This window comes from Zonotrichia albicollis, chromosome 1 (assembly GCF_047830755.1).
Source record: "Zonotrichia albicollis isolate bZonAlb1 chromosome 1, bZonAlb1.hap1, whole genome shotgun sequence".
Classification (NCBI taxonomy): domain Eukaryota; kingdom Metazoa; phylum Chordata; class Aves; order Passeriformes; family Passerellidae; genus Zonotrichia; species Zonotrichia albicollis.
In genome coordinates, this window is record NC_133819.1 from 8,840,149 (window position 1) to 8,863,303 (window position 23,155).

The following is a 23,155-nucleotide window of genomic DNA, read 5'->3' on the forward strand; positions in this document are numbered from 1 at the left end:
TTTTGTGGATTCCTGCATGAAAACTCATCCATAAATCCTTGCACCAATTCATGCACACATAAGTATGCATGTGTGCCTGTGCTTTTCTGGATCACAGGGAAGCTCAGGTGATGTAATTCAAGAAATAATCTGGTCTGGTTTTTTCTCAAACCACATGAAAGATTTGATTTCGACAAGGTTCTTGTTTACATGGGCACCAAGGGAGGGTGAAAATACTCCAACCAATTTAAATAGGAAATTAAATGGAACACATTTTAACAACAGCTAGATGTATACTCACACATACACACATTTCTCTCAAGATAAAATCAACATGTTGGAATTGCTAGGAATGCCAATTTTTTTAATGCTTATGTTTAGGGAAAGCTTCCAAGTGTATCAAAGGTGAGCCAAAGATAGTAAGGTAAATATGAAGTTATGTTTGTGTTCACTTGAGGGTAATCATTCTTTAAAACTGGATTTTCAATCACATGTAAGAATCCTGAATGCTCCTTTCCTATTAAAATAAATAGTTTGAGTTTTAGGCAGACTTGAAAAAGATGATCCTAATCTTTACTATTTAGCAGCAATAGCATTGGGATTAAATATGTTTATATTTGAAAACCTTAGAAAACAAAACAGAATTCATGGTTAAGTAACATTTGCCAAATAACATCATAATGTCCCACAACTACAGCTCTAAAACTATAAAAAGTCCTTACCTTCAGTGCTCCCCAAAAGACTGGATTCTGAAAATAAATGATCTTGCACATCAGAAGCTGTGAATGAAGTGTAGGCACATCTGGGGGAGAAATTTTGCAATGCAGCTATTATAAAGGAGCTGAGACTATAGGCTAACAAATTCTTCATCTTAGAAACTGTGGATATAAGGTTCCTCCTCTCAGCAGCTCAACATGCCTTAGAGGAGTAAGGTGTCAATACTGAGAAAGGAACCACTTGTTTGACTTTTTTACTTCCTTGAGAGCAGGGACAGCAGGCAACCAACAGATATTTGTAGATTTCTGATGGAAACCCCCAAAATCTCACTGAGCCAAGCCAACAAAACATGGAATGATGGCCCCAGACTGGAATCCAAATGCATCACTGCAGTTTGCTGATGTGATTAGCTCTGTAGTACAGGATGGAGCCCGTCCATTTTTCAAAACTGGGCCAAAGCCTTGAACAGTTGTTTTGGTAATGTAGATGAGCCTTTAGGTCTTAATAGTTCCTACAATTACTGCTGAATCTGGCCTTGGCTCAGGAATAAACTCCTTGTATTGAAAAGATTTACTATCCTAACTATATCTGTATCTCAATTTAATGAAAATGTTAAGGATAATTTGATGGTCTCTTGCCAGTGTAATTTTAAATAAAATGTCTTCATTCCTTGGCAGTGTCTATTGGCACTCAGGTTTAACTAAAGGAAGTGCTTAAGTGAAGTGCTTTTTACATTACAGTCTTGCCAGTATCTTCTTTGATAGAATAGATTTAATTTTCAGTGTTTTACTCAGAGTAAATAAATTAAAAAAAAAAATACCTCCCACCATCAATCCATATGGTAGCAAACCTTACTAAAAGCATTACTAAAAATCAGATATTGGCCTATCACAGCATTTGGACTAATCTCAAGCCTCATCTCCTGTAAATTAAAGCATTTCTAACTTATTTACTGTTCATTTTTTATGCACTCTTGTAAAAAAAAATCTTTCTGTACCTTGGGAAATAATGTAGGACATAATGAGGCGCTGTCAGTGCATCTTAGATTTTTATCTGACTTCAGCAAGTCAGCAAAAAAGTTTAGGACACTTTATTATAATTGCATAGGGAATGGAATGTAATGGTGAGGTGGTGACAATTTGGCCATCATATCCTACAGAACTGAGCAGTTGCCAAATACAGTCTTGATTGTTTACCCTGTCTAAATCAGGAATGTGTGTACAGCATGAGGCCAGAAGGACAATGCATCAGAACTTAAATTGTTTGGGGATAGTCTGAGAATAGAAAAAACATTGTAGATATAAAACAGTGCTCATTAAAAGGGTAAAACAGGAGTAATATTTATTTTCCTTCTAAAATTTAGGTGCCATTGATTTGTTTTAATATGCAGAAAAAGTATTTACAAACATTAAAAAATCTCTCTGGCAGAGGCAGAATGTGCTGTTACTTACATTAAGGTACCAGGAGCTCATAATTTTAAAAGTTTGTAAGCCACCTCCATAATGTTATCCTTGGCACCCAGCACAACAACTCAAGATCTTTGTCACTGTTGGGAAGGAATAATTTTTCTTGTTATTATTGCTACCCACCAAATCTTCATTCCTCTTTTTCTTCTGCTCAACAAGAGATATTTAGAAGTGTCAACAAGAGACTCGCAGAAGATGGCTTTGCTCCGAGCCACTCACAGTGAAAAAAGGAAGATCTTACAACAGCCATATGGGCACCACTGATTTTTCCTGTCCCTTGGCACCTAGAAGCAGGCCCTGGAGACACACTATAGATAAGTTTCTCTGTATTGTGGATTGAAACACAATTTACCTATGTTTTTTACAACTGTCACTACTTTTGTGCAGCTGTTTTAATTTCTATGGTGTGCATTTGCAAGAAAAAGATGGTATTTGCACACACTTGGGAAACTTGATTTCAGGGAGTGAAGAAAATGTTGAGGAATGACATTTTTTTAATAGACTGCATCTGACAAACAACTGGACCAATCCATCTGTACCAGGGAGCAGTGTGTACACGTGTGCAGAGGCAAAAAGGTACAATCACAGGGCAGAGAACTGTGACCAGGAGAACACAAAAAGTCTTGTGAAATGTGCAAAAAAGAGATGAAAAAGATGGAAAAGATTGCAGCAGGTGAGTAAACACAGCACATACACAAGGGCAATATTCCCACATCCTTGAGTGTGTGTTTGTGAGGGCCCTGGATTGCCCTGAACATCTGGGGCCCTCACTCACTCACTCACTCACTCACTCACTCACTCACTCACTCACTCACTCACCCCACTGCTCATCGGTCCCTCCAAGCTCAGGTGTACCTGTCCCCAGCCCTTCCTCCTGGATGCACCTTGGACTACCTCACAGCACTGTGGCCTCTCAGGACTCTTCCACTCACCCTGCCTGGGACTGAACCCTGTGTCACCACTGCCAGGCTCTGCCCTCTCTCTCTGGATCCTGTGGAATTATGTTATGATTTGAGAGGGCCCATGCTGGGGGCATCCACTTTGCTTCCTTCATGAAACAATGTGTTCTTGCTGCTCCCTGAGAATATTAAAGCAGTCCTGGCCTAGAGGGGCATATGCAAATCATAGAATCACAGAATGGCTTGGGTTGGAAGGGGCCTTAGAGATCACCCAGTTCCAATCCCCCTGCCATGGATAGGGACACCTCCCACCAGGCCAAGCTGCTCAGAGTCCCATCCAAGCTGTCCCTGAACACTTCCAGGGATGGGACAGACATCCACAGCTTCTCTGGGCAGTCTGTTCCAGTGCCTCACTGCAGGCACACAGTTTGTAGGATTGGGAGTGGGGCTGGGCCCAGCCTCATCTCCCATGGGTACAACTGTGAGCAGCAGGTGAGCAGCACTGACAATAATGAGCCATAGAGCGCTCAGGGGCACTGAGCAACCACCAAAGGAACAGAGGGCACACAGGTGCAATGCATCAACAGGAGGGTATAAATGGTTGAGCTGGAGAGCAAGAAGGGTAGACACTTGCAGCCTTTTGATGTGATGTTATTTTGTATGGGTTGAAGCTTTCTGAGACTGTAGAGTGACACTCTGTGTATTGTGGCGGTCTCAACTGCAACAGATGCTGTGGCATCTCACCACCCTCAATGTGAGGAGTTTTTTTTTTCTAGTATCTAATCTGAACCTACTGTTTTTTGGTTTAAAGTTATTCCCCCTTGTCCTGGGGGAATGATGTTTTATGGCAAAAATGTTCTTTCTGTCTTTATTGCAGTCTCCCTTCTGGTACTGGAATGCCACAATGAGGTCACTCCACAATGTTCTCTTCTCCAGCCTGAACAATCCGATTCTCCCAATCTTTCCTTATGTGGGAGGTGCTTCATCCTTCTAATCTTCTTGGTGGCCTCCTCTGGACTCAACCCAACAAGCTGATGTCCTTCCTGTGCTGAGGATGCCAGAAATCACCAAGACTTCTCAGACACTCATCACTTGGGCCTGTGTCATTTGCCAACCACTTCTGCAGAAGGTAACAGCCAGGGTCAGCAGAATATCTTGTGTCTTTCTGATACTGGAGCTGGAACATGTCAAATGTGTATCAGTGAAAACCCTACTTCATAGAAACTCTGCTCTCTGCAGTTTCATGTTTCTTTCGCTTCTTACATAAGGTGAGATTGCATCCCTAAACTGTCCTTGCTACTGATAAACATGGCACAAACTCATAACCTAACAGATTGCTTCTGTGCTAATGAAAATTAATTTAATAACTGCTAGGGACACCTAGACTAGTCCTTTTATGTATGAGACTTATAAAGTTTATCAAGGCACAAGTCCAATTGAAAAGAATCTTGTCATGTTTGGAAAAAACACTTACTATCATTTCAATATAGAGTGATGGGATATTTCATCAGCAATGCAATGTGTTGAAACTATGGACAAACATTTGACATGGTATTTCACAATATCCTAAACCCCATCTGCATTTGTAAACAGTATTTAAGGAGGCCAGGCTTGCTTACACTGAGACGATGTTATCTGGGGAAATGCCAGGCTAATGCTTACTCTTGCTAAGCCCTCATTCCCTTATGAAAAGTCTGAAATTTTAAAACTTTGACTCTTCCGAATCATCGAAATCCAATGAAATCTGCACAAATATTTCATTTGCCAGTCAGCTTGACAACAGTAAAGAGCATTATACTCTTGGTATGAACAGCTGCAAAGCACATACATCCTCTCCTGATGTGGGTGCTTGCCATTTGTTTGTTGTGATATGCTGATGTGAGAATTCACAAGCTACAGTTCATGAAATCAAATTTCCACTGAAGGGAATGAAAGCTGGATTTGGCCACCTGTATTTATTTACCACCTTGAACTGCAGACTGAGTAACTGCTTTTTGTTCCTGTTGTTGTCTGCACCACCTTTGTATCTGGAGAGATACAGTACCCACGGTGAAAAAATGGAGAATGGGCTAAGAAATGTAAAGCAGCCTCAGGTGTAGTTTCATGTTTGAGTCTGCTACTTTTACATTACAGCTTTTTTCTTTTTCCGCTCCTCATCAGCTGAGATCCCATTCCTGAGCCCACCTCTATCATGTGTATTTTCCCAAGGGTATTGTCGTGGCTGTGTGTATTGTCATGGCTACACAGAAGCCTGTATTGGTGTGTTCAGTCTTCCCCCTGATCAAGAAGTCTTTGCAATAAGGTCATGTCCATCTCCTCATGGAGAAGAAGAGGGTCAGGTAAGGCCAATGGCATCCTGACCTGGATCAGTAATAGCGTGGCCAGCAGGAGCAGGGAGCTCATCCTTCCCCTGTACTTGGCACTGATGAGGTCCCACCTTGATTGCTGTGTCCAGCTCTGGCCCTTCACTTTGGGAAGGATGTTGAGGTGTTTGAGGGAATCCAGAGGAGGCAACAAGGCTGGAGCGGGGCTGGGAACACAAACCCTGTGAGGAACCCCTGAGGGAGCTGGAGGTGCTCAGCCTGGAGAAAAGGAGACTCAGGGCTGCCCCCATCACTCTCTGCAGCTCCTGAAAGGTGCCTGTGCTCAGCTGGGGCTGGGCTCTTTCTCCAGGCGGCACTAACAGAACCAGAGGACACAGTCTCAAGCTGCGCCAAGGGAAATATAGGTTGGATAGTAGGAAAAAAGTTTTTTATGGAAAGAGTGATAAAGTTCTGGAATGACCTGCCCGCGGAGGTGGTGGAGTCACCATCCCTGGATGTGTTTATAAACAGACTGGATGTGGCGCTGGGTGCCATGGTTAATTGAGATGTTGGGGCTGGGCTGGACTCGATGACCTTGGAGGTCTCTTCCAACCCAGTGATTCTGTGAATTCTCTGAATTCTTGTCTCTCCCTACAACCTCCTGAAAGGAAGGTATAGCCAAATAGGAGTCGGTTTCTTTTCCCAGCACAGGATGAGAGGAACTGGACTTGATTTACACCGGGAGATGCTCAGGTAGGCCATAGGAGTAATTTTTTCACAGAAAAGTTTGACTAAACATCGGAATGGGCTGCCCGGGGAGGTGCAGTCACCGTCCCTGGAGCTGATTAGGGGCTGGATGTGGCAGTTAGGATGGAGGTGTTTGGTCAAAAAGTTCGACTCTATAATCTCAGAAGTATTTTTCAACCTTCTTTATTCTGTGATATGCTACTAAAAGTAGAAATTATGTGTACACAAATGTGTGTGTGCGCGTAGCAATTGTGTTCCCGTACCAAATGACACTGAGGGCAGCCCTATGCCAAAGTCCGGCTGGACCCTCAGCTCGATTCTCGCCCTCAGCGCGGCCCGTCTGGGCAGGCTGCGGCAGCGCAGCCGCACAGCCGGCCCTGCACACGCGCGGGGAGCTCCGGTGGAGGCCGGGGCAGGAAAGTTTCCCGCAGAGCAGGGAAGTTTCCGCGGAACACCCGCAGCCGGGAGAGCCGGGACAGGCGGGACAGCCGGCGCGGGGCGGGGCGGCGGGCGCGGCCGTGTGTCGGGAGCGCGCCCGGCGGGCGGCGGGCGGCCGCCATCTTCTCTGCGCGGCCGGCGGGAGCGCTGCCTCTGCCCCCTCCTCCGCTCCCTCCTCCTCCTTCTCCCTCCTCCCACTACGCTCCGCCGTCGCCGCCGGTCAGGAACGGGGCGACCGGGATAGCGAAGGCCGCGGGAAAGGCGGGGGACGGTGGAGCAGCCCCGCGGGGGCGGGCGGGCCGCGGGGCGCCAGCCCGGGGGGTTCGTGCGGCCCCTCCGCTCGCCCTGCCGGCCGGCCGGGCCCCGCTCCCCATGGGATAAGCTGTAAACATGTTCAGCTTTGAAGGGGATTTCAAAACAAGGCCCAAGGTGTCCCTCGGAGGAGCGAGCAGGAAGGTAAGGAGCGGCGCCCGGCCGTGCCTGTGTGTGTGTCGGTTCTGTCGCCCCCCGCCCTGTTATCGCTGCTTTTACTGTCGGGCCTTCAGAAATGGGAGCAGCGATGACTAAGGTTTAATAGAGGGGAAAAACCCTCCCCTCCCGATGATGTGTTTATCTCTGATCTCCCTGCCTCACTGTTATTATTTTTTTGTATAATCAGGCCACACCATCCCAGGCTTGTAGTGTAGTAAGAATTGTGGGAAGCGAGGAAATGTCTCCTTGGCTCGTCCCCCCCGCAGGCGAGCGATCGATCCCGGCTGCCGTGGCCGGTGGCACCTCCCCGGCTGTCGCTCTCCGGGTCTTGCAGGGGGAAAGGACTCGGAGCCCTCCTGTCATTTCCCTGCGGAGGGAGTGCCTGGCGTGGAGCTGCCTCGCCGGGGGATGTGGGACACACTCAGCCTCACACAACCCCGATTGCCGGGGGAGGTTCATCCACGTGAGCCGCGGCCGCCGCGTTGGTCTCTGTCAAGTTTAGGTTCAGTCAATTTGTCGTGCGCAGGGTTAGTCGCAGTTAATTGTCAGCTCCACCAGGCTATTTGATTTCCTCGTGTTTATTGATGGGGAAAGAAGCAGAATGATTTATTCAGATCTTGCTCATTGCACAGGGTCAGCAAATGTTTAGTCGAGCACTGAAGGGCACAGGACTTCGGAAGAATGACAGAAAGGACAAAGTGTTTTTAGAAGTGGCCTGATCTGTAGGGGTCACTTTAATTCACCGTGAAAATACCGAGTCTCCCCGTTGTCATTGGAGATGGCTGTGTGGGAAGCCAATGAGTGTTTCCATTAGTATTTTTGAATTTTAATTGGGTAAAAAAATAAGTTTTTATTACTGTGCACTAAAAGCAAGTTGAATCCTTGGAAACTTTTAAGGTTTGGCAGTACAGTGAGGAAATGAGCAAAAATACTGCAATGTGTGATACTAAAATCACAGTGAAGTTTGCATTTTGGTGTATTGACTTAATATGAAGAGATTGTATGCAGAACTGTACTTGGATTATGCAGATTTCCTCTAATTCATCTTCTGTTTATCTTAAGGCATGTCTGTTCGTTAGGTCACGTAAACTGGCATTACATGAGTCAAAATGCCATAAATACTCCCCAGCTTAAGTAGGAGTTGGCAGAACATGTCCTGGTCCTCAGCTGTACACTTCAGGTACTTTGCAACTTTTGACCCTGACTTTGCTCATGGTGTTTCTTGCTGAACATGTTCCCTCCTACAGAAGTAAGGACCTGCCATAACATCTTCTTTTGCACTTAGCAATTCATGAAAACGTATCAGAATTATGTCTATTTTAATTATATGGGACAAATTTATTAATGTTATGCAGGCATAAATTTCCAAGGGCAAATATTAGCATGTAAAGGACTGGAACCTGAAATTGATGCATAACCTTCACTGTGTGCAGCAGAGGTTGTGGTTCATGACAAGATTGATGCTGACTGGTGCACAGATTTCATGATTCTACATGGGTTCACTGAAGTGCTTGTGCTGCATCAGTGCAAATCAGTTACGTGCAGCTTTGGGCAGCGTGGTTACACAGACATCCTAGCGTGTCCTTGAGAGAGCTGCTGGTTTGCAGAAGCTGGGTACAGTGCTAAAGAAAGAATTTATTTAAACAGTAATAAAAATTACTTCTAAATGCAGTTTAGCTGAACTTCTGTGAAAATGTACTGCAACAGAGATTGCTGTGGGAAGTGTCTGTGAGTACCATGTGATGCCTTAGGATTTTAGCTTTTGAATTTTTCAGATTCTATACTGCATTAGTGCATTAGCTCTAAACTCCATAAAAACTGCAGTTAACTGTCTTCATATTTTGGTTAGACAAAACAGTCTGTCTAGGTCTGTTATCCAAAGACATCCTACAGCCTCAGGCCCTAAAAAGTATAAACAAAAGTGATTGGGGGGGAGCAAACTGGGGGAATAGAACTTCATTACCTGGAGCTGTAATTGGAAGATTAACCCCTGATATATAAACATACTAAAGTGATATCTGTCTGAAAAACTCATGACCATTGTCCATTTTGGGTGTAGCCCCTTGGGGAGGCTTTATCTGCTCTTAATGTACCTGAAGGCCCTTCATTAAATAAACCTGCTTTTATATTTTAACTTTGTCTGGTCTCTGTTTCTAGATAAGCCTGCATTAGTCATCATGTGAGTTTCTCATTATTTCATATCATAAGCTCCTTGGGATCATGTTCCTCATATGTATTGGCTTCATTTTTACAGAAAGCTGAATTGTAAATGATTTCCTTTGAGCTTTTGGTAAACATACAAAACACCCTCATTTTTTTTTGACAAATGCCCTTGCCCTCCCAAATGGTGTATAACTTTAGAAGGGTCAATGCTGTACCTCTCCATGCTTTTGGCAGCTGGCTGCATACTTAGTGATGCCTGTTGTGGTTCCTTTGGTGGAAGGAGGCATCATTCAGAAACACTGGGGCCATGCAGGCTGCTTAGTGCTAACAATAACTCTGTACCCAGTTTGGGGGAGTTTCCCAAAGTGGTTGCACCACTGCAGAACAATGACAAAAACCTCCTGTTTGAGGAGCCAGTCAGTGCTAACGGTGCCAGCTGATGTGAATACAGCTACACCAAAATAGTGATCAGCAACACTATTAGAAGTGTGGTTTTGCTGATGGAACTGCAGCTCAAGCAGTGATTGTGTTGGTCACAGCTCTCGTGTGCTGACACCTGTCTGGCACTGCCCTGTGTGTCTGTAGTGTTCCCTTGGGCCCCACAGGGCCAGACTTCAATAAGTTCTATCAGTAGGAGCACAGAGATAGAAGTAAAATTGGGGGCTTGCATAATTGTGGCAGCTAGGTACTGAATCTAATATGCCTTCTCATCATTAGCTTGTATGGAATTTCTGAATTACAAAGCCAGAGAGCTTCTGGATCTGGTTTTGTGCTGTTTGTATCATACTCATGTGTGTTATGGTCTGAATTGTGCATGCTCTTGGGAGGCACAGTCCACCCATATCAAGCATCACTTGATTTTGTTCTAGTCACAGGCTGCAAATGAATGTTCTCAAAATTACTACCTCAGTGACTGATCCTTTCAGAATATTATTGTAGCATTATAATAATGCATTCTTCAAAAGTGCAAAAATGTAGGTGGTATTGCCAGTGCTTGAACTTTTCCTTTTGTACCTACTTTCAAGAATCTGCTGATTCATCTGGACTGTTGACCCTGTTGTATGTGTTTGATTGTGTAGATACAGGTTTTATTTACAATGTGATATTCTAATTTTAGAGGGCTTTATATATTTATTTTTATTTTTGGGGTAGTTTTATCACCACCTTTAAAACCACACACACCTTTGTGTGTGTGGAAGATGCCAACAAGTCCTGGTAAAGCTGTCTTTTTAAATGGTTCATCTGTAATACAATTTCTGGACAATTGTATTACAACAATACAACCCAGACTTTTCCTAGAAAAACATTAACAATCTGATGCTTGATTTAGGAGATTTGATGGTCTCTTAAGATGTCTGCTCAGACTAACTGGTCTGAGGGTTGCAGCACTAAGAGCCTCATAAAGCAAAGAACCTTTAAAACATGGTTCTTTGCTTTATGAGGCTCTTCAGAAGAAATTTTCAAATTTATTTTAATTGTACTGGCAAGCCATATTTTTGTGCTTCTTAGGTAAAGTAGCCTCCAGAACTGAGTGCTGATATTGGAGTTGTGTCTTGAGTTGCTCATGGACGTTTTGTGCAGGGCAGCAGTTGTGGCTGCAGAGCCTGTGGGGTGTCAGGCAGGAAATGCAGGGCTGTGCATTGGGGGCTGCCTTGGGCTGCAGCTCAGCCTGGCCCCAGCCAGCCCCACTGCGAGGTGCTGCCTTCACCTGGCTGCTCCATCCCTGTGTCTGCACTGAACAGATTCCTGCCAGGTGCAGTGTCACCTGCCCTTCTGGGGACAGCTGGCACTGAGTTTAGCATGAGTTGAACACAGCACAGAATTGGTTTAACCACGTCAGCCTGGCTTGGGACACTCAGGCCTAGTGTTACTCCATTAATTTCAGCAATATTGAGAAAAATTTGAGGTAGCAATGCTTTAGTGCATCCATGCAGGGCATCCCCAGGCCAGTGCTGAGAAGTCCAAGGGGCTCTGTAGTCCCACATTGTCTGATTAAGTTGTGAAATGTATGAGTGACACCTTGCAAGTCTAACAGGAAAAATGGGTAAAAGAATATTAAGTCAAATGTTCAGTATCACTTGAGCTATCTAAACCATGCTTTTACAAATCCCAGGACTGTTTGTAATAGAGTATTTTTTAATTATAATGCATTATGAGATGATTTTAAAAACCACCTCCCTTTTTACAATTTGTGATACAGATGAGCGAGCAGGGCCACAAAAGTGAAAGTGAAAGCAACTTCATTGAGTTTGGGGTTCTTTTTGATCTTTGGCTTTTTTTGTGGAAGACACAGAAGCTTACTAATGAGCAAATATTGATGACTCCATCTGTACTTTAACAAGTCTTAGTGATTTCTTTTAATTTGGACATTTTACTAATCAGAGAGATTAAATTTACAGAGTTTTAGATTTTAATTTAGTAGTTTCTGATCTGCTTTCTTAAATTAGTAGCATGACATTAAACATAAGGTTATTGTTTATATTCCCTCTGCTTTCAGCTGAAGTGCAGAGGTAGAACTCCAGAGACACCTTGTTTGCTCTGTTGTCCATATTCTACACATGAAATAACTTCTTGTGGAATTAAAATTTTACAAACAGTAGGCTGTAAAATTGCCAGTGCGTGGAGAGGTCTGCCCATGTTGGGATTGGCTGTTGTGGCAGATGCCTGTAGGATATAAGCATTGATGGCACAGTTAAAAACCAGTTTTGTTTCTCTCTTACTGATGGATTGAGGAAAATAGTTACTAATTTCAGGAAGGAATAATTTCTATTTTATTATAACTTATTTGACCCTACACCATGCCACAATGGAAGTGAAATGATGGTAAGGATTTATAGGATGGGAATTCTAGATTAGAATTACACATTGAGTGTTTATTTTTGAATGGAAAGAATTGCAGAGCTTTGCTCCCTGCAGACTTTGTCCTGTCAGGCACACGGTGTGTTCTGTGTGCAGGTACACACCTCACCCTGGCTCAGCTGGGATCTTGCAGTGTCACAGCCCAAGTCTTGAAATACTCCTGGAATTGCAGATCTGTGCCATGGAAGGATGAGTAGACTCTCATAGTGTAAAATAATGGCTGCCTGTCAGTAGGGAGCCACACAGTTAATGCATCCTGGATTCTTGGGCATTTTTTTTTCTCTCTGTAACATTTGAAATTCTCCTCATTTGAAAGCAAGCTACAAAGATGGAGTTGTAGTTAGCTGACAGCAGTGATTACACTGTTCTTTTCAGTTATGTGCTATTTTTTCAGATTCAAATCAAGAATTTCTGCTTTTCTAAATACATTTTCTGCCCTTGTTCCTGAGAAAATGATGAGTCACAGAATGGTTTGGGTTGGAAGGGACCTTAAAGATTACCCATTTCCAACCCCCTTGCTTTGGGCAGGGCCACCTTCCACTAGAAATAGCTCACCTGCAGCTCTGTGAGTAATGTAAATCTTAAAAATCATAATAGGGACAAACTGAGCATAAATGCAAAATTAGCCTTCTTGTATTTCAGTTGCCTCTAGAGTCCAATCAAATCCTGGCTCCCCCTTGTGTGGTTTTGTGGGTGCCATGATAGAAGAGGTTCCAGATCCCCCTACATCGCACAGTAAATTGGAGCTGAAGTTCAGCTGAGGTGTTTTCTGTGGCAGTGACTCAGTGAGGTCAGGCTTTGCAGGGCCAGATGCATCTCTCACACTCCCTTCTTCTGCAGGATTGTCTGCTCTACATATAAACTTACCTGATTATTTACATCATTGTTAACAACAATCACAAACTGGTTAAAAGAAGATTTCAGGCTGCTGAACATACTCAGACGTGTTCAATGGAATTTAAATTGTTGAGGTTCAGTTCAAGGCATTGTAAGCCTTTTAAAATGCAAATTTCTTCTACTATTCAGACTAAAAAACCCACTTGGAGTTCATCTTGTCTAAAATAATGTCAGGAGATTGAAACATTGTTGAGAAGATGGGGGATATTTCCTAGTGGCCATATTTATTCTGTAAAAATAAATGTTAAAAATTTTTCCATTTATTGGCTGGAGTTACTGAATACTTGTGTTGAAAGGAATTTTATTCTATAAATTGCTTAGGTCACTTGGTTGGTTCAAGTTCATTTATTTTGGGAGTTGTTACTGATTTTTATGTGGTTCAAGTTCAATTTGGCTGTAAAGTCGTGTTCCTCATTTTAAGGAAAGAAAAAAAGATTCAAGTTCCTGGATTTTGCACATGAAAACCACACAAGTTTTTATAATTGTCCACAAAAATTAAAAAAGGTCAAGTGTATTTTTTGTTTTTTAAAGAAAATTTAATAAAAAATCATGCCTTGTACTTTGCATGACCTCTTGTAATGTGAAATACGAAGTGTTCTCAGCTACTAACCAAAACAAACTCTCTTAATTTATAAAGAAGCATCAAACATTTATTAATAATATTACATTTTTGCTTCAGTGTGTTGTTATTAATTAAAAAGAAATGTGTTTAACAAGTACCTGAAAATAATTATTCAGTTTCATATTTGCATCTGGGCTTATTTAGGTTTTAAATTTATTTGCTATGGGATAGCCAGTAAATAGCTGTCCAAGAGTGTTCAATTTCAGATTTTAGGAGTCAACAAATATTAGAAGTGTTGAAGAGGATTTAATTATGTATACATTTTGTTTTTTATAAATCTGGATTTTGAGCCAAGTGGGCTGAAAGTTTTTCTTTCAAGACAAAGTGTTCAAATGCAGAAGGAAAAGAGTAATAGTTTCTATATTAGTGTACCTTATTCAGTCTTTGGCTAGGATATCTGAAAGCTAGTTCTGCAAATGAACTTCTGCAACCAAAAAGTGTATTTCAGCAAAACAGGGATAAGAAAAGAAATTGAATTAAAGTTTCTTTTTTGTATGATGGGTTGAGCTGCTGGTTTTGAAGCAGTGACATTGACATTGTCCCACTGTCAGATATGGCTGTTCCCAGCTGCTGCCTTGGAGCAGTTCAGCCCCCGGAGCCTGGCTGTGATGAACAGCGCAGTTCATGGAAATGGATGTTATTCCCATGGACAAATTAACATTTCACATGTTACTCAGCATTTCTTTGGTGGCAGTCACACATTTTCCTGTCTGTGTGCTGTCCTCCCTCTGCTTCTCTGTTTTCACCTCTTTCCTCTTTCTGTCTTACCCTCAGAGTCATTTCTGTAGTGTTGCTCTGTGTTTTGCTGTCACGTACTTCTCTGCTTTCTTGTTCTTTGTGCTGTGCCCCACAGAAAACTTCTCAAATGGGGTTTTTCATGTGCTCACATGCTGGAGCAGGAGGTTGGTTGTCTTTTCTCTGCTGGAGAAAGCATCGGGCAGGAAAGGGACAGCCAGATGTGTCCTACCATGTGTGAACGCTCATGGATGGTGCATTCCATGTTCTGCACTTGAGAGGGCAAGCCCTGAAAGAAGAAGGGCTGATAAAAAGTCAGGACTGTGATTCAGGGAATGGCTTTCATCCCTTTTGAGTTAGGGGTGTGACAGAGTCAGGACAAGCTCAGGCTTTGTTCCCCCTGCCTTGTCTGCCTGCCTTGAAAGAAAGACTCAACACCAGACGTGTTCCTGTCTGGCAGGAGAAAGCTGGTGGCATGAGCAGCCCAGGAGCAGGGCAGGGTGGGGAGCAGGAGTGAGCCAGGTGGGATTTTTGGGGGGTTCCTGGTCCTCCCTGCAGTGAGGGGCTCTGGCAGCAGCCAGGTGGGATTTTTGGGGGTTCCTGGTCCTCCCTGCAGTGAGGGGCTCTGGCAGCAGCCAGGTGGGATTTTTGGGGGTTCCTGGGGCCTGTCCTGCAGTGAGGAGCTCTGGCAGCAGCCAGGTGGGATTTTTGGGTGTTCCTGGGGCCTGTCCTGCTGTGAGGAGCTCTGGCAGCAGCCAGGTGGGATTTTTGGGGGTTCCTGGGGCCTGTCCTGCCGTGAGGAGCTCTGGCAGCAGCCAGGTGGGATTTTTGGGGGTTCCTGGGGCCTGTCCTGCAGTGAGGGGCTCTGGCAGCAGCCAGGTGGGATCTCTGGGGGTTCTGGGCTCTCTCCTGCAGTGAGGGGCTCCGGCAGCAGCCGAGGTGGCCGAGCTGAGGCTGTGGCTGGCGGCAGTCAGAGGCTCTGCGTGGGCGGTCAGACGGTGTCACTGCCGTTCAGAGCCAGCCAAAGAACAGCAGCTGCTGAGTTCAGCTCCTTTCACAGTGCTGGCTGTCAAGGGCCAGTTCAGGGAGGATTTCAGAGGTGACTGCAGTTAACTCTCTTTCAGAAATGATTTTGCTATTATGCCCTTTGTATTGGAAGAAGATTATTTTGTGTTTCTTTTCATCTCTTTCCTACTGCGGGTTTGTTTTCTTTTGCACGTGCATGGTTACTTTTTAATTTCTGAAGGGGCAGTGTATTCCAGCTTGGTTTAATAACTCTTTAAGGGGATATATTTTTATTGAGTTTAATTTAAATGTGTTCTTTAGTCATAGTTATGATCTGTGTAGGTCTTGTGAACATGAGTAACAGTATTATTTTACCCATATTAACTTGTTAAAGGTGGGATGTACTTATACCTGAGTATTTTATTGTCTTAGGACAGTTCTTCTATTTTGCTTAATTTGTACTCTAACAAATTGGCATTTTTCTTTACAAGTACTCAAAGCAAGTATGTGGCTGACTAAAAACTTCTGTTAGTTTCAGAGTGGACTGAATTAGAGACTGATGGCTACAAAGAAACCTTGTTCTTCATCAATGAAAAGCTGGTGATACACTAAGGATACGCTGCCCTTTTACATCTCCCTCCCTGTCAAATGATTTTAAATTGTTTGTTTCTGATTGTTTGTTCTCTGACCACTTATTTTCCTTTATCTACTAATAATTTGTATTGTCTGTCTTTGCTTGTGTTTTTTCATACCATTCTCTATTCACACGAAGCAATTTGTTTTCCCTTTCCTGTATTTTGTTCTGCTTTTGCTTCCTGCTTTCTCTCTGAAGTGTAAGGACAAATTACAAAACATTTTTTCTAAGCAGAAATGCACTTTACATGGTGCTTTCTGCAGTACAGTCATTTCTAAACTGGGACGTTTCACCACCTTCTTTAGTGCATCAGGTATCAGCTGTTGAAAAAGTCCTGAAACTTGAAGCCATTTCTTGGTTATTAATTTAGTACCTTGTTTTGCCTTTGTGTGTGCCTTTCTGAACTGCCTGAGTGTGGATACATCATCCCTGTGTATGGATTTCCTTGAGTTTGTTTGTCCTGTGTTTAACACATGGAGCAAACCCTGTCTTTAGAGGGCCATAGCTGTAGTTAGTGGTGTCTTTGGCCATAAATACTGTCTTTAGAGGAAAGATGGTTAACCTTCTTGTGGGCCTTTTTTGTTTTTCACTCTTGGTGGTCTGTAAGAGTGTTTTCTATCCTAAAGAAACGAGAGAATCATGAAAGAAACTGAGAGAATCATGACTTTGCTTCCTCTGTATCTTCAAAAAAGAGGTGCTGAAGAGTTTTGCACTCATTTTTTGTATCTGCTGATAGACACTGAAACTATTCCAGCACAATTGTTTTAGCTGTACTTAAATATTTTATAAACATTTGTTTGCCAACTTCAAATTGATTTTTCTGTATTAAAATACAGTAAATTTTCAGCTTGAGTGTTTTTTAATTTCTTAACTTCTCTAGGCTAATATGGGCATACAGAGGAGAACAAAGTTGTCATTTGTGTCGGTGTCAAAAAATGAAAATAGTTTTCTTAAGTCTGCTGTGTGTTTTAGACTGGATTTGGGAAAGATGAAAGCCAGGGTGCTTTCATCTCCTGTTGCCTGCAGTGGGAACTGAATACTGTGCATCAAAATTGAGTTATTTTGTATATTTCCTTGGAAATTACCCAGAATCATCCAGTAAGAGACTCTTGGAAATAAAGTTTTGTTTATATATTGTGATCTGTGAATACTTGTATAAGATTGGGGTTTAAAAGTTAATGCATCGTTTTTCTGTTGTAATAATATTGGGTTTTGAGGCCTCATGAGTACTTTAGTATTCCTGTCTTTTGCTCTGTTGGTGAGATCACTGTCCTGAAAGTTTTGATGCATAACCTTAATTTGGGTGAAGAGTTCAAAATATTAAAAGAAAAAATTCCTGCCATTTATGCTGTGTCTCTCTTGACATCTTTTCTGGGCAAGCTTTGAGAAAAAGGATAAGTAAATACAAGAGCTTTGGCTTTTTTGTAAGCTAGACAAAAGCAAGGGGCTTTGGAGCAGGATGGGATTGCTCTGAACGTGCCACAGCTTGCTGTGTGCACCTGGACCAGGGGTTTGTGTACCCTCCAGGCAAGGAAAACACTCAGACTTTGGTGTTGTTATGAACAAAAATTCAGTTGATTTTTTCCTGTGAGAAAAAAGTTACGACTATTGCTGGGCTGCTGCTTGTGTTATGGTAATTACGGGTCGTTGTTGTTAATAGTTGTTTTTGTTTTAGTAAAAGCCCTGGCTGGGGCGAGTTAATGGTCCTTCTCCGAGACAGTAACGGGTGGGGACCTTCCCGAACGGTGAGGAGAAGAGACCTGGAGGGAGGGGGTTATGCAAAGTGACTCCAAAGACCAGAATGCTTTGTGGGACCCCGACTCCAAACGCACGGAGAAAACCCCAAAAACAACGAGCCAAATAAGAGTTGAGAGACTGGAGTGATGTCTGGACGTGAGGAGCCGAGTGCTCAGCCTGCAGAGATGCAGAACACCTTCGGAGTCCCTCTCGCCCTGACCACGGGAGTCGTCCCCGGCGGGCAGACCAAGCCGAATGGGCGAGGAGGGACAACATCTGACGGGGACATCACGCCCTAAAGGCTCCCACGAGGACCGGATCCCCCGGCTCTGGCCCTGGTGGACAGAGCTGCGCAGATCCTCCTCCTCTGAGTCGCCCTGGGACGACGGGGACTGCAGCCCTGCCGAGCTGCCCAATCCTGAGCTGATCACTTTTAATAAAGGCATTAAAAAGGAGAAGAAGTCTCCTGGCCCTGTTTATTTCAGGTGTGATCTGGTGGGACTGGGACCTTTTTGTGCTGCAGCTTTGCCATTTGTAAATGGCTGATGTTTGCCAGGGTGGGTGGGATGCTGGGCACAAACACGGCCAGGGATCAGTACAGTTTGCTGCTCTTTGCCGCTCCCTTTTCATAGGGACACAACTTCCTCCATCCCGTTCCTCTGGGAGGGCTGCCTGCCATGGATTTGTGAGTTCAGAAAATGATTAACACCCACTTTGCTCTATGTTTTATGTGCTATGCATTTTGAGCAATCCCTGAAGTCTGCATTAAATGTCCTGAACACGCTGAAGTGTGTTTGAATGAAAATGCAGTGTTATCTTTGTTTGTGTCTTACAGGAAGAAAAGGCTTCTCTGCTTCATCGAACTCAGGAAGAAAGGAGAAAACGAGAGGTAAAGTAGCCTGTAAGCGTTTGCTGCCTGCTGGATTTTCCTTTGGTGGTACATTTACAGTGCAAAGTACTTCTGCTGCTCTCATACTTAGTTCAGAAATGTTTTCTTTCAGTTTGCAGGTTCTGTATAGTCTTAAAGTATGCTTGAATTGGCAAAAGAATTTAAGTGCTTTAAACAGTTCCTTAGAAGTGCTTTTCATCTCAAAAGATAAGCATGCACTGGGTGTAAAGGGAAATTTCCCTTTTATTTTGGTGTTTATTGGATCTAGTCTTTTTTGAGATAAGGGTTTGGCTAGTAAATTGCAAGTTTTACCTTATTCATAATCTGTTACTATGGGTTGGTCTCAGCAAACTTTCTTCTACTCCTGGTTCTGTTACGTTTTCTTGGCTGACCTTTAGTACTTCACTTCCCCAGTGTGTGCCTCACTTGTGTGAAGGTAAAATCAGAAGTGATTCTTGAATTCCTGGAAAAGAATTCAAGAAACCTGAAGTGCTTTGAAATCACCTGATAGTGGAGGACCAGTGAGAAGCTGATGTGTGAGGCTTTAAGCAACCTTAATGCTGATTTATGATGGAAGCTTACTGCTCTGGAAAATTCAGGCTGGAATAGTGCAAAGGAGGAATAGGCACTGAAATGAAGAACCCAAAATTTAGCAGTATGGAATTTGAATCAATATGTAATTTTGTCATTTTCCCCCCACCCCTCCCATATAAGTAAAAAACCCCTTTGTGTTAAATACTGATAAAATACATTAAATACATTAAAAAATGTAACTATGCAGGTTTCATGCTCATAAAGAAAACAGGTCTTTGGCCCTTAAAGGTGTTTTGACCCATGCTGGATTAATCTCAAGTTCTGCAGTTTCTGTGGACAGTTACTGCTTTTTTTTTTCTCTCTGCAACATGGGCCTGTAGTTATGGACTAAGTTCAAATATGAGAGTACCAGGATTTCATCCATTAGTTCAGAATTCCATGTTAAGAATCATTATCATCAATGAGTCTTTAGCAACACATGTAAAAATTCTTCTTTGTGGTCCATAAACCCATTCAGTTGCTTGTCTCTGTCCTGTGCAAAGCTGATGCAGAGCCCCCCACTCATCCCAGTGCAGGTACCCATGTGCACACAGTGATTTGCTGTGGCACGGAGCACATTTTCACCAAATGAATGGCTCCTCTGAGAATAAAATCAGCTGTGGCTTTTCAAAACTGCCTCTAGCAGAATCTTAGCAGTGACCTCAGACTTTAAGCCTGTGCAGTTGGGAGTCTCTACTTGACAATTGTGTGTTCTGAGATAAAAGCTGTACCTAGAGAGGACAAGTTACCTGTGTTTTAGTTGAGCCTTGCATTATGGTTGTGAAGAGACACCACCTCTCTGAAACTCTCTCCTGATTGCACTTTTACTGTTAGTGTTTTGGAGAGAGAAATACCCTTTGGCCTATCAAAATTTTGATTTTGGTCCATGATATAGAAGCAGTTAGTCTTCAAGAATTTGCTTATTCAGATAAGTTACTTTAAGAACCAAGGTTTTCCAAGAAAAATAAAATAGGCCTTGAATAGTGATTTTGTCTGATGTTCTCTCTGGTCAGTTCAGGTCCTGCTTTTAACTTGGATGTGTCTTTATAGAACAATAAATTGGAAATCAAGGATTTGGGACTTGAAAGTTTATGTGAACTTTCCAAAAGTATTTTGATGAAATTTATGAAAACATTTTGGTGTTTTGTTTTGTCTGATGACCCTCAGAATTATAGGTTCAATATAATTTAAGGATTGATTAGTTTAAAATTCCTCTTTTTAAGCAGGCTTCTTGATCTTTGTACTTTTCCTTCAACCACTGCTTTGTAGCTCTAGGTTCATGAGCAACTCTTTATTTCCCCTCTTTCATTCCCTAAGGAACCATATGGACATTGTCAGAAATATAATTACAGTAGCCACTTCCCATAGATATTTATTGTAATGGGATATGCCCAGGGTGTTGTCAGGGAACCCTCCAAGAGCTCTTTCCACAGCATCTCAAGCAAACTGGCTTTCACTTCCTCAGAGCCTTTGTAAAAAGGTGATTTTTGCTACTCTTTCCACTTTCTGAGGATGATGTTATAAAAGGATTCTCTACTTATGTCTGGTTTTGGAGAAGAAACTAAGAATTTTTATTAATTTCTATATTTTGATTCTGTGCCACAATGAGCTTTAAGCCTCATTTTCCTTTTCATGGCAGTACTGTCTCCAAATAACTGATTTTTTTAAATTGTTTTCCCCACATCTAAATTGTGCCAGCATCATAATGCTTTTATGTTATTTGAGTGAAAACAAATAAGTGGATTGTCAGTGTTTGCTGCTCTGTGCAGAAAGAAGAATGATGTAATTGAATTTGGTGAATCCTTCAGAATTTTTCAACAGAGTGTTAAGACTTTGTCTAATAAAATGCATTAACAATAAAGTGATGCAAAATAATAACATAATTATGTTGATTTCTGTAGTATTACATACTTACTGTGTATTAAATACTCTTTTGCAATATTTAATGGTAAATTTGTATTTAAAAGCAAAAAGCATTCTCACTGATGTATGTGTATTGGGTATGAACATTAAATTTTCTTTGACTAATGATTGCTGCTTAATTTTCATTAAAAAGCCATATTAATACAAATGTACTGGATAAAGTGGTAGAAATTAGAGTCAGTCCTGTGATGCTGATTTCAGTTTTCTTGCTTTGTTTTACAGGAAGAAAGGCGGAGGCTGAAAAATGCAATAATAATCCAGTCATTTGTGAGAGGGTACAGAGACAGAAAACATCAAGTCAGTACCTGATTATTTAATTAGAAAGATGCTGAATGGTTTTGTTGAAAATATTTGCTTGTAATAAATAATTTATTGAAAAATTGTTTTGAGTATTTGAGAAAGTGGAAGTTCTTTTTTGCCTCTTGGCATTTTCATTTCAAACTCAGTATTTTAGTAAACAGATATGTATTCTGCAAAGCATGGATGTGACTGGACCTGAGTGGGATCTTGCAGTGGTTTGTTTAGCTGATAAATTGGATAAAAAGCATTAAGTAGTAAGAACTTTCACACACCAGTAGAGCTTTTAATTTTTTTTTCAGTTTGGTCAAGGTGGTAGTTTGGGTCAAAAAGTTGATTTAGGTTGCTGTTGGATAGATTCTCCCAAGGAAGTTGTGTTTAAATTTGTTAATTTGAATGAACTGTACTAAAATGTTTGATGTGATGATGCTTGATAAGCAGCAGATTTGTTGCAACTGTGCCGAGTTACAGAAGGGAGTTATGGCTTCAGCTGTGATACCATGTCTATGTTTTGATCTCTGTACAAATATGTGTTGTATCTGTTTTACTGCTTTGCAGCCTCACTGGATGGGAAGCTGAGGTTTTGCTCTGTTGTAAATCACAACCATTACTGATGTATTGATGCATGTTTTGTTTTTAAGTACTCTATCCAAAGAAGTGAATTTGATCGCTGGGCTAGTTTGGCTCAGTCTGGAGGAGCCTTTTCCACTGCTCATGGAGCGAATTTGACTCTCTTAGTTCGCCAGTTGCTCTTTTTCTACAGACAGAATGAGGACTCCAAGCGTTTGGTGAGTACTGTTACCTACCTTGATCTGTGGTGCTTGTACTTGATGCACTTTTAGAATAGTGTTTCACTTGAAAGTGCACTTTTCACTGCACTCTGCTCTTTTTCATTTAGTCACAATAACTTAAAATTAGATTTTACAAGTGTGTGTGCCCACACACATATATATAGTATGTGAAATGAAGCCTTGAAAAATCCTATGTGCATTATTTACAGTAAGTTTTAAAAAATAGTATACATCTATTAGGATTTTAATTTTTAGACAGTATTTCTACTTAGCCCCATGGTTATTCCCATGGTGTTTGGGTGGTATTTTTTTTCTCACTGTTCAGTATTGCTGGCATATCAATTGCAAAGTCACTGCCAGCTTCACAAATGTATGAGTAAGTGTGATTTGTAGTGGCTGGTAATAATGGGCATTAAAGAATTATAGCTGTTTAAAAAGAAAAAAATTACCAGATGGTGTAGTTCAGTCTTAACTTTGAAAGTTTAGTACTTAGTGGTTGTGGAGTTTATAATGAGAAACAGTTTTCTTTTTCTCAACTGAACATGATTCAATCTGAGTTTGTGTTTTGTAAGTCTTCCAAAAGTATCCATAACAGCATTGAAATATCACTGTCTGAGTTGTCATAGATAATAAAAGTTGTCATTATAAACTGTAAACTTGTGCATATCTTGTTGCAGGTATGGATGTGTCAGAATTTAATTAAACAGAGTTCTCAGTTTGTTAAGCAATTGGATGGTCCAGACAGACTTACTTGCTTATTCCAAATAAAAAGACTGTTGGGGCTGTGTTGCAGGTAATTTATTCTTTTTCTATGTGCTACTATTTAAAAAGTGTTCAGAAATTATGGTAGGCACTTGTTTGTTTCTTTTTGTAGCGAGTATTAAATGTACATTATTTTATGTAGAGGACTGTTTATATTATATATGTGTCATCCATGGTATAGGATACCTGTTCCTGTGTAGAACAATCAAATGTTCTGAAGCTCTGTTGACTTGCAAATTCAACATGTG

The 23,155-nt window shown here is 41.9% G+C and overlaps 1 protein-coding gene across 1 annotated transcript in view; it reads left to right on the top strand.

Annotated features, from left to right (window-relative positions):
- The first annotated feature begins 6,623 nt into the window (after window positions 1–6,623).
- Window positions 6,624–23,155, top strand: part of UBE3C (ubiquitin protein ligase E3C) — a 72,577-nt gene continuing 56,045 nt past the window's right edge. The window contains exons 1-5 of the mRNA XM_005480413.4: window positions 6,624–7,005; window positions 18,508–18,561; window positions 21,280–21,354; window positions 21,996–22,142; window positions 22,823–22,938. Coding sequence (XP_005480470.1) covers window positions 6,940–7,005; window positions 18,508–18,561; window positions 21,280–21,354; window positions 21,996–22,142; window positions 22,823–22,938 — 458 coding nt within the window. The 5' untranslated portion in view covers window positions 6,624–6,939. The remainder of the gene's footprint in view (window positions 7,006–18,507; window positions 18,562–21,279; window positions 21,355–21,995; window positions 22,143–22,822; window positions 22,939–23,155) is intronic.